The sequence below is a fragment of the Budorcas taxicolor genome, chromosome 3, assembly GCF_023091745.1.
Source record: "Budorcas taxicolor isolate Tak-1 chromosome 3, Takin1.1, whole genome shotgun sequence".
Taxonomy (NCBI): domain Eukaryota; kingdom Metazoa; phylum Chordata; class Mammalia; order Artiodactyla; family Bovidae; genus Budorcas; species Budorcas taxicolor.
In genome coordinates, this window is record NC_068912.1 from 120,965,822 (window position 1) to 120,977,561 (window position 11,740).

General features: G+C 60.9%; 1 protein-coding gene across 1 annotated transcript; it reads left to right on the forward strand.

The window, feature by feature from the left end:
• Nucleotides 1-454: 454 nt before the first annotated feature.
• Nucleotides 455-9,963, forward strand: GAL3ST2 (galactose-3-O-sulfotransferase 2). The gene is made up of 6 exons (XM_052638108.1): nt 455-533; nt 730-878; nt 1,464-1,585; nt 6,722-6,808; nt 7,880-8,144; nt 9,145-9,963. The coding sequence occupies exons 1-6, from the start codon at nt 455-457 to the stop codon at nt 9,961-9,963; spliced, it is 1,521 nt and encodes a 506-aa protein (XP_052494068.1).
• The last annotated feature ends 1,777 nt before the right edge of the window (nt 9,964-11,740 follow it).

The window sequence follows — 11,740 nt, forward strand, 5'->3', positions numbered from 1 at the left end:
AAAATCCTGTGGAGAGTGGCTGTGCCATAAAATTAAAAGACGCTTGCTCCTTGGAAGAAACTCTGTGACAAACCTAGGCACCATACAAAAAAGCAGAGACATCACTTTTCGAACAAAAGTGTGTATAGTCAAAGCTATGGTTTTCCCAGTAGTCATGTATGGATGTGAAAGTTGGACCATAAAGGAGGCTGAGCACAGAATTCACGCTTTCAAATTGTGGTGCTGGAGAGTCCCTTGGACGGCAAGGAGATAAAACCAGTCCATCCTAAAGGAAATCGGTCCTGAATATTCACTGGAAGGACTGATGCTGAAGCTGAAGCTCTAATACTTTGGTCACCTGATGAGAAGAGTCTATTGATTAGAAAAGACCCTGATGCTGGGAAAGATTGAGGGCAGGAGGAGAAGGGGACGACAGAGGACGCGATGGTTGGATGGCGTCACTGACTCAACGGATATGCATTTCCGCACCCTCCGAGAGACGGTGAAGGACAGGGAAGCCTGGCGCGCTGTGGTCCATTTCTCCGCAGAGCTGGGTATGACTGAGCGACTGAACACCCCCTAAGTGTGGCGCCAGAGTTGGCCACGTGGCTGTGGACTCGGGGAGTTTCCAGCTATGCCCACTGAGAGGGCCCAGCAACTGACAGCGTCCCAGAGCAGTGAGCACCCCCAGCTGTGGTCCCTAGAGGCCATTTCTTTCCTTTTTCTTAAAGCCTGTTTCTTTCCAACGAGACCTGGGGCGTCTTGGCGATGAGGCTGGGCACAGGCCAGCCGGCAGGCGTACAGGGCGAGCCGGGCAGTGCCCCATCACCGCAGACGGCAGAACGCTAGCGTTCGGCTACAAGAGGCATGCACAGTGGCTGGAACTGACTGGATACAAGGCACGTTCTTTTTCAACAAGGCTTTTTCTACTCTAGTGATAAGGACCAGGAAATGAAATGTGAACTCATGTACGATGGCAATAAAAACTGGAGATTGAGGTAAACACAAGGGGCCCAGGACTGAGGTAATGAAAATGACGAAACACTATCAAAAGCCTGGAGAGAAAACAGCCCCTGGGCGCACGGACCCGGCACTGCCCCACGGAGGAGACCCTGGGCCCAGATCCACCCAGCGCCCCTCCTGGAGCAGCCCCGGACCCCCCGCCCCTCCCTGCGAGGGGCTGCCAGTGTTCACCGCTCTGAGCAGTTTCCTCCAATAGACGGAGCCGGCTGGGAGTCCCGCGTGGCGGCCTGTCCATGGGCGGCCGGCTGCCCGCTGCCCCCGACAGAGGGCGTCAGGCACCCTCCCTTCCTAGCACCTGGCAGGCCCCTGCTCCCTGACACCGTTTACAATTGTCCTGTTATTACCGTATGATGGGCTGCCATGGGAAGCTGAGAACTGAACTCTGAGTTAGAAACTCTCTTTGGGGGAAGATGTGACGCTTCAAGACTTTGGCGCGGGGTCCGGCCATCTCCTTGCCCCAGAGCAGAGTGGGGGGTGGGGACCTGCAGCCTGCTTGGGGCCAGGGGGCCAGAGGGGTCTCACGGGGCGGCCCTGAAGCCAGTGTGAGTCCACTTCTGAGTTTCCGTCTGGGGGGCGTCGAGAGGTTTCTGTGAGGCCGGGGTCTGGCCTTCCTGCTGTCCCGCATCACCTGCCCTGATGGAGCAGCCGTACTCTGCCCTTTCCTCCCGGGCTCCTCCCCTGCTTGTCACACTTCCCTTCCCTGCAGAGCCCTGTGGAGAGGCCCCACAGGGCCGTTCAGGAAGCTCCCTCCGGGCTCTGCCCCCTGGGCCAGGCTCCAAGCACAGGCGCGCCATCCAGCTCCTCTCACCTGGGACCTGACCGCCGCACTGAGCGGCCCCCCGTCCCCTCCAGCCCCATCGGGCCCTCTGCTCCCCCCGGAGGCCTTCCTGGTCCCAGCCACTGCCGCCCCAAGTTGCTGGAGCCCAAGGAACTGGCTGCCCTGGGGGCATAGGTTGTGTGGAGACTTTTGGCCCAGAGGTCCCAGGAGGGACCTTCTCCTCCTTCAGACGCAGGGACACCTGGAACTCACCCTCCGACCTCGGATCCACCTGAGGGGAGGCCTCGGAGCCAGCCCTGACACCAGCAGGGGGCGGGTGGTGAGGAGGGTGTCGGGGCGGAGGGGGGGGGGGGGGCGGGGGAAGGGCCGTGAGCCTCAGAACCGACCCGGGAAGGGGAGTCGTGAAGCCTCCCGGCGCCTGGGGGCAGGTGGTCGGAGCTGGTCTGTCCTGGAGAGGTGTCTGGCTGGGCCGCTCCTCCCGGGAGCTCAGAGCAAGGCCGAGGGGAGCACACGCAGGCCTGCCTGGGCGCCTTGCTCCCCCGAGAGTTCAGGATGCTGAGCCGTCAGCGTCTCTCCCGAGCTGGGCTGGTCAGGCTGTGTGCTGGGTCCTGGGGGCAGGGGTCTCAGCAGAGCCACAGAGGCCCACCTCCCCGACGTGTAGGGGGTGGTATTCCAGCTGAGTAAGGGGTCCCGGTGGGCCCCTGCCTGGCAGCACCCAGGGGCCTGCCTGCTGGAAAATCAGGGCCAAAGCACCTGGACGCAAGCGGGTGCCCACACTACACAGGCTGCCGTGAACACCTGGAAACAACCCGGGCCCCAGAGACGGTGGCTTTGCCAACACCCTGCTGAGGCCACAGGAGGCGGGCAGGGCCAGGGCCGCCTGGCTGTGAATTCCATTCAGATGTCCAGGAAGAGCCTGCAGCCGCAGCATCAGGGCTAAACGGGCCTGCAAGCTGGGCCCCCTGGATTCCGGGCTACGGCCGGGCCGCAGGCGAGAAGCTCACTTGTATTTCAGAGATGTGCCTGCCTCCATGGGCAAACCTAGTGAGGCCCAGGTTGCAGCCCACTGTTTCCACGGATTTACACAAACACAGTTGAGGCTGACAGCCGCCACCTTCTCCTTGTGCCCCCCCAGGACAGAGGCTGTAAACACTAAATGAAGCTTTCCCAGCACTCCCTTGCAGCTGGGGGCAGGGGGACCATGCGATCGCATTGTGGCCAAGAAGATGGAGGAGGAGGTGTGTTAGAGGCTTCTAAAAGGCTTTTGGTTCCTTATTACGGCTGGTCCTGTCCCTTCTACTTTCTTTCTGATGCAAATGTTTATGTGATGTCTGGAGCTTGGCAGCCTCATTGTGACTATCAGGCCACGAGCATGGGGAGAGAGACGTCGGCTTTCTCAGTGTGGCGGGGCTGAGTCTGCAGAGCCAGCAGCTTCCCTCCCAAGCCTCTAGGTGGGTGAGGGGAGTCTGCCGCTGCTTTCTGACCCCTGCAGCTGAGGTCCCACGTGACGCGGGCTTCTACTGTGTTGCTGTGCAGCTGTCCAGTTGTGTCTGACTCTGTGACCCTGTGGACTGCAGCACGCCAGGCCTTTTGATGCTGATGTGTGGATGCGTGTCCTGGCCCTGGCCACTCCTTGAGCTCCGGACTCCTTCTTCAGCCACTGCCGGGCACCTCCTCTTGGTGTCTCAGGACGTTTCACATTCAACAGATTTGCTTCCGGTCTTGTTCCCACCCCATGGTTTCTCCTCCCTCTGCACCCCATGCCGACTCAAACCAGGTCTGCGGTGGCAGCTGGGATGTGTGCTTGGCCTCACTGACTCACTCAGCACACATGAGCTGAGCGCCGTGCGCGTGCCAGCTGTCTTTCCAGAACCCGAGGCACTTACCCGATGGTGGGCAGAGCTGTGTGCTCAGTCCAACTCAGACCCCATTGACTATAGCCCGCCAGGCACCTCCGTCCACGAGTATCCTCCAGGCAAGAATACTGGAGTGGGCTGAGGAAATGGCAACTCACTCCAGTATTCTTGCCTGGAGAATTCCATGGACAGAGGAGCGACTGTCACCTCCAGGGGACCTTCCCAACCCAGGGATCAAACCCAGGTCTCCCGCAACGTAGGAGGCTTCTTGACCGGCCCAGCCACCAGGGAAGCCCACTGGGCAGTACAGACTGCAAAGCGACCAACGCGATCGGGACGGCCTCAGGGGGCAGGGGCGAGCCGCAGGGAGGCCGGGAGACCCCTGCCCACAGCCCGGAGAAGCGGGAGGCAGCTCTTGCAGAAACTGGGTAGACAGTCTGTGGCTGAAGCCTCGTGAGCGCAGAGGTCCTGGGGCTGGTGTTTGAGGAACAGGAGGAAGTGGAATGGCTGGAGGGCAGGGGTGGAGCGGGGGGCCTGGGGACTGGCTGGGAAGACTTGCGCTTTCCTGAAGGGTTTAGCATAGGAGGCTCTTCAATTATGGGATTTAATCAAGGGTTTGAGCTTGTTGATTAGATTGACTAATCAACAACAATGTTCAAGCTGGTTTTAGAAAAGGCAGAGGAACCAGAGATCAAATTGCCAACATCCGCTGGATCATGGGAAAAGCAAGAGAGTTCTGGAAAATCATCTATTTCTGCTTTATTGACTATGCCAAAGCCTTTGACTGTGTGGATCACGATAAACTGTGGAAAATTCTGAAAGAGATGGGAATACCAGACCACTTAACCTGCCTCTTGAGAAATCTGTATGCAGGTCAGGAAGCAACAGTTAGAACTGGACATGGAACAACAGACTGGTTCCAAATAGGAAAAGGAGTACGTCAAGGCTGTATATCGTCACCCTGCTTATTTAACTTATATGCAGAGTACATCATGAGAAACGCTGGGCTGGAAGAAACACAAGCTGGAATCAAGATTGCCAGGAGAAATATCAATAACCTCAGATATGCAGATGACACTACCCTTATGGCAGAAAGTGAAGCGGAGCTAAAAAGCCTCTTGATGAAAGTGAAAGTGGAGAGTGAAAAAGTTGGCCTAAAGCTCAACATTCAGAAAACCAAGATCATGGCATCCGGTCCCATCACTTCATGGGAAATAGATGGAGAAACCGTGGAAACAGTTTCAGACTTCATTTTTTTGGGCTCCAAAATCACTGCGGATGGTGATTGCAGCCATGAAATTAAAAGACGCTTACTCCTTGGAAGAAAAGTTATGAGCAACCCAGATAGTATATTCAAAAGCAGAGACATTACTTTGCTGACTAAGGTCTGTCTAGTCGAGGCTATGGTTTTTCCAGTAGTCATGTATGGATGTGAGAGTTGGACTGTGAAGAAGGCTGAGGGCTGAAGAATGGATGCGTTTGAACTGTGGTGTTGGAGAAGACTCTTGAGAGTCCCTTGGACTGCAAGGAGATCCAACCAGTCCATTCTGAAGGAGATCAACCCGGGGATTTCTTTGGAAGGAATGATGCTAAAGCTGAAACTCCAGTACTTTGGCCACCTCATGCGAAGAGCTGACTCATTGGAGAAGACTCTGATGCTGGGAGAGATTGGGGGCAGGAGGAGAAGGGGACGACCCAGGATGAGATGGCTGGATGGCATCACGGACTCGATGGACGTGAGTCTGAGTGAACTCTGGGAGATGGTGATGGACAGGGAGGCCTGGTGTGCTGCAATTCATGGGGTCGCAAAGAGTCGGACACAACTGAGCGACTGAACTGAACTGAACGGAACTGAACTTGAGCTTGTTGAAAGAAAGTGAAAGTGTTAGTCACCCAGTTGTGTCCAGCTTTTTGTGACCCCAGGGACTGTAGCCTGCCAGGCTCTTCCGTCCATGGGCTTCTCCAGGGAACAATGGAGTGGGCTGCCACGCCCCCCTCCAGGGGATCTTCCTGACCCAGGGATCGAACTTTCATTGCAGGCGGATTCTTTACCGTCTGAGCCACCAAGAAAGACTTTGAGCACATTGGGTTTTTAATAAAAGGGTCTTTTGGGCTGCTGAGGTGGAATGAACCACGGGGCAGGGACACAGGCTGGTGGCCTGGTTACCCCCTCCTGTGTCCCTGCCCCGTGGTTCATTCCACCCCAGCAGCCCAAAAGACCCTTTTATTAAAAACCCAATGTGCTCAAAGTTCGGGAGCCGCGTGGATCAGGACAGAACATGGGGGGAGGGAAACGGGACGAGAGCAGGTGAAGAAGCCAGTGTCCCTGTGGGCGGGCTGGGTTTGGAGGGCGGCATTGGAGCCAGTCTGGACCTTGGAGGCTGAGATGCCTGTGGACACCCCAGTGGGGGTTCGGGGCTAGCCCAGGCTGGGGTGTAAGTCTGGGGCGGCCTGCAGATGGTGACCAGAGCTGACACTGGCTGGGCCTCCTCCCCCTTCTCAGTACAAAGTGGCCCTCCAGGTGGAGCAGTGCAGGGAGCCCCTCATGGCTGAGCCGCTGCAGCCTCTCTGTCCAGGGATGGCGGGACAGCGAGCCCCTGCCTGTCTCTCCCGACCTGCTCGCTGCCTCTCCCTCGTGTGTTCTCACCCAGAAGCCCTGCCTGCACCATCTTCAGCTCCTGCACCGAGGCAGGCCCCCCTGCCCTCATGGGCCCTGGGCTGGGACTCAGAGGTCTCGGTCAGGCCCGTCTCCAGGGGCCCCTGCTCAGGGTTGAGGGTCCGCAGACATGTTTTCACCTTTGACCGCCCCCCCAGGAGGGGGTCCCCCTTTTGGCTTCTCCCAGCTTCTGAGTAGTGGACAGTGCAGGGGGGCCAAGTGGGGGTGGTGTCTGATGACTCAGGCCCATCCTGGGCTCTGCCCCCACCCCAGGGCCCCATGGGCCAGTGCACAATAGATGCTGGACACAAACTGTCATGTGGGTGCCGGGGAGGTGGAGGGGGTAGGGGAGGGGGTAGGGAAGGGGGTGAGCAGCAGAGGCTCCTCCCGGGCCCCGGACTCAGTGCTGAAGGGGTCCTCCGCCCACAGGTGCTTCTGGGCCATGCTCCTCCTCCTGGCTCTGGCTGTGCTCCTGCTGGCCGGCATCATGCACATGGACGTCGGGCTGTTCATGCCGTGAGTCCTCCACTGGGTGGCCTGAGGTCTGGGCACTGCCCTCTCCCCGAGCAGTACTGGGACCCCAGCGTGCCCCACTCCGGGTGGCACCCAGCCCTGCCTGTGACTGTGGTAGGCCACGCCTCCCTTCCAGGCCTCAGCCTCTCCTCTGCAATGGAGGAGGGGCTCTTCCTGTGGTCACCCAGGGGCCTCCCAGTATCTCCCGTGGGCAGTAAGCTGCCCAGAACTCCAGGCAGGGATATGGGAGCATTGAATCTGGGCCAGGTTGGGGGTGCCCTGGGCAGAGCTGCTGTGTGCAGAGGGTGACTGGGAGGCAGGGCTGGGGTGGTTAGACCTCCTAGTGGTCTGTAGGTCAGGACCCCTGCTCCCCTGCTGGTTGGTGGTATGGCCTCTGTGAAGCCCAGGGTCCTCCCGATGGCTACCCAGCCCCAGTGGTTTAGCCTGGCTGGTGGGAGGGCCCTCCAGCCCAGGGCCTGGCTGATCTCCACAGGAGGGGAGGAGTGTTAAAGCTCCTGGGTATCCTTGCCTACCCCCCAGGCCTGTTCACTAACCTCTGGACCCTGTCCCCACCATCCTGGGTCACTCTCACCAGCCCTGTTTTGGGATCTTGTGTTGGGGCAGGGTGGGCACCTGTAGCTCCAGGCTGGTGTCCACAACTGGGTGGGTGCCACCCTGAGATCACGGGAGTGAGCACCAGCGCCCAGTCTTGCCCGGCAGAGTCAGCCCATCTCAGCATGAGGGGCCAGCCACGCTAGCCATATGGCCGGGGTCAAGGGCAGAGCCAAGCAGGAGGTTGGGAAGCAGAGGGGTGCAGGGCCTGGGAGGGCAGCCTGCAGTGCGAGGGGCAGGTGGTGCCACCGCTGGAAGGACACAGCCAGGGCGGGGTCTCAGGTGAGGGGCACAGTGACGGGGCTGGGCTGGGGTGTTGCCAGCTCAGGGAGTGTGGGTCGGGGAAGCGTGGACGGGGCAGAGGCTTTGCGGGCCTCCAGGCTCAGGGGTAGAGGGGCTGGGATCTCTCCGGCTGGGCAAGCGCGAGGATCCCCGGCCCACGGCGCTGCGCTCTTCCCCCAGCCAACTCGGGGACCAGGCTGATGGGCCTCCCGTCACCAACGTCATGTTTCTTAAGACGCACAAGACGGCCAGCAGCACGGTGCTCAACATCCTCTTCCGCTTCGCCGAGACGCACAACCTGTCGGCGGCGCTGCCCGCCGGCGGCCGCTTCCACCTCGGCTACCCCTGGCTCTTCTTGGCGCGCTACGTGGAGGGCGTAGAGCAGGGCGGGCCGGGGAGGCGCTTCAACATCATGTGCAACCACCTGAGGTTCAACCCGCCAGAGGTGTGTGGGGCGGGGCTTCCGGGGGCGGGGCTTCCGGGGGCGGGCTCCTGGAGGGGGTCTCCCGGGGCTGGGCTCCATGGGGCGGAGCTTCCCAGGGGGCGGGGCCCCGGGGGCGGGGCCCATGGAGGGCGGGGCCCATGGAGGGCGGGGCCCGGGGGCGGGGCCCATGGAGGGCGGGGCCCCGGGGGCGGGGCCCATGGAGGGCGGGGTCCCGGGGCTCCGGGGGCGGGGCCCATGGAGGGCGGGGCCCATGGAGGGCGGGGCCCATGGAGGGCGGGGCCCATGGAGGGCGGGGTCCCGGGGCTCCGGGGGCGGGGCCCATGGAGGGCGGGGCCCATGGAGGGCGGGGCCCCGGGGGGCGGGGCCCCGGGGGCGGGGCCCATGGAGGGCGGGGCCCCGGGGGCGGGGCCCATGGAGGGCGGGGCCCATGGAGGGCGGGGCCCATGGAGGGCGGGGTCCCGGGGCTCCGGGGGCGGGGCCCATGGAGGGCGGGGCCCATGGAGGGCGGGGTCCCGGGGCTCCGGGGCCGTTGCTCCCCAGTCCGCGGCGGGCCCCCGGCGTCTGCAGCCCTCTCCCTCTTCTTCGCCTCCTCCTGGGTCTAGACCCACCAGCTCGTCCCTCCGTAGGCCCTTTTCACGTGTTCACAGCTCCTTCTCTGGGTCATTCGGGTCTTAGCTTAGAAGGCATCTCCTCCCGGGGGCGTCTCTGACCTCTTCCCCAAAGGCTTAGCGTGGGTGACGGGGAAGGGTAATGGGGGCCGGGGCGTGGGCAGGCTCAGGGGCTTTCGGGTCGTTCTGGATACTGGTTGGTGCAGGGTGGCAGGCAGAGGAGCCGGGTGGCCTGCGCTGGGTGCAGGAGACTGGGTTTCGGGGGCGGGGGGCCGGGGGCAGGCTCAGGTGTGCTGCGGGGTGGGGGCAAGGGAGGAGGCACCACCTGCTCCGGGACCACGCCCGAGGGAGCCCAGAGGGTCACCAGCCCTTCCCATTGTGTCTCCCGACAGGTGCAGAAAGTCATGCCCAACGACACCTTCTACTTTTCCATCCTCAGAAACCCCGTCTTCCAGCTGGAATCCTCCTTCGTCTACTACAAGAGCCACGTCCCCGCCTTCAGGAACGTCTCCAGCCTGGAAGCCTTCTTGGCCTCGCCGTGGACCTACTACAACCAGAGCCTGGGCCTGAGGAACGCCTACGCCCGGAACAGCATGTGGTTCGACCTGGGTTTCGACAATGACGCGCCGCCGGAGGAGGGCTACGTGCGCGCGCGCCTGCTCGACGTGGAGCGGCGCTTCCAGCTGCTGCTCATCTCGGAGCATTTCGACGAGTCCATGGTGCTGCTCCGGCGCCTGCTGCGCTGGCGGCTCGACGACGTGGTGGCCTTCAGGCTCAACTCGCGCAGCCAGCACAGCGTCACCACCTTGTCGCCCGCAGGCCAGGAGCGCGCCAAGCACTGGTGCGCCCTGGACTGGCACCTCTACCAGCACTTCAACCGCACCTTCTGGGCCCGGCTGCGCGCAGAGCTGAGCCCGCGGCGTCTGCGCTCCGAGGTGGCTCAGCTGCGCAAGCGGCGGCGCGAGCTGGCGGTCCTGTGTCTACAGGACAGCGAGCCCAAGAACCAGTCGCAGATCACCGATCTCCGACTGCGCCCCTACCAGTCGGGCAGGGCCGACATCCTGGGCTACAACCTCAGGCCGGGCCTGGACAACCAGACGCTGCAGATGTGCCAGAGGATGGTTATGCCTGAGCTCCAGTACATGGCCCACCTGTACACCCTGCAGTTCCCGGACAAACCCCCCAAGAACCTCGCCTTCCTGGAGGCCTAGAGGGATGGCACCGGGGACTCTGGCTGGGCCGTCTCCTGTTGTCCCTGGAAGGCCTGGGCGCCGTCTCAGGCTCCGAGGGGTCTTCTGGGGGCACCTGGGGTACCCAGGCCCTGCCAGACCACCAGTCCTCAGGGCGAAGACTCCAGTGAAGAGACCACCCGTGATCCATCCTCTCGGAGGTGACCTCTCCCCTGAGGGCCCGAAATATAGGACACCGCTCACCTGGACTGAGGATGTGAGCCTGCTCATCAGAGTCATCCGATAGAAGCCTCTTATGAGGTGGGAAAGTGAGGGATCTTCATCAGAAGAAAGGGCTCAGAGCGGCTCCCCTGCTTTGCCAGCCACGGGGACATGGCTCTGGTCACTGAGACGCTGTCAGCGCCCCACGCTCTGGAGGTGGGCTTGGGGACTTGGGTTTGGAAGGGTCTGGAATGCTCAGTTTCCCATCTTTGGCTGTATGAGCCTTATTTCCAAGTGAAGAAAGGTTTTGGATTGAGAAATGTTACAACTGCTTCCAAGGCAAATGGTTTAGCCGGAGCACAGGTTGAAGGCCTGTACTGCAGCTCTGAGCTGCGACAAACCGCCCGCAAAAGATAAGCGGAGGAGACCTGCCAGAGAGCTGGGAGGGGACTGCTGTATCCTTGGTTGCCGTGGAGACAGCACTGGATGAAACCCCAGAGGAGGGTGGCTTCCAGGGCCCCCTTCTTGTGGTTTGTGCGGAGGGAGTGAGGATGCCTGCCTGGCAGAACATGATCCCTGGCTGTTTGGGGGCCCAGTGGTTAGTGGGGTGCACACACCCAGAACCATGTGCCCTATGCCTGAGAAAAGTGGGCTACCTGGAGCACTCAAGAAACAGAGCTGCTCTTTCACACTCAGCTGAGACGCTCAGCCTGGCCTGTCCGTCTGGCTCTGGGGTCCCCTTCCTTTCATGTGGGGCCTTCAGCCTGGAGGACCCCGGCACCTGCTCAGGTGCTCCTGGGTCCGGACATGTCCACACTTTCCAGGGGAATCAGCACTTCAAAGAGAAGGTGAACTCTCACCCTCAGAACAGGCAGCGGCTCACTTGGACACAATTTAATGGAAGGACTTTATGAAGAATGAATTTTCAGTAAGAATACGGGCTATACTGCAGCAAATTTGAGAATCAGATCAGAGATCAGATCAGTCGCTCAGTCGTGTCTGACTCTCTGTGACCCCATGAATCGCAGCACGCCAGGCCTCCCTGTCCATCACCATCTCCCAGAGTTCACTCAGACTCACGTCCATCGGGTCCGTGATGCCATCCAGCCATCTCATCCTGGGTCGTCCCCTTCTCCTCCTGCCCCCAATCCCTCCCAGCATCAGAGTCTTCTCCAATGAGTCAGCTCTTCGCATGAGGTGGCCAAAGTACTGGAGCTTCAGCTTTAGCATCATTCCTTCCAAAGAAATCCCCGGGTTGATCTCCTTCAGAATGGACTGGTTGGATCTCCTTGCAGTCCAAGGGACCCTCAAGAGTTCAACACCACAGTTCAAACGCATCGATTCTTCGGCGCTCAGCCTTCTTCACAGTCCAGCTCTCACACCCACACACGACCCCAGGAGAATCCGCTGCCCCTTCAGGGAGTAGCAGAGCCTACGGCTTCCTTTCAGGCTGGCTGTGCTGGGTCTTAGCCACAGCCTGCAGGATCTTTAGCTGTGGCGTGAGAACCGAGCTGCAGGATCTAGCTCCCTACCAGGGACCAAACTTGGGCTCCTTGTATTGGGAGCTCAGACTCTTGGCCACTGGACCACTAGGGAA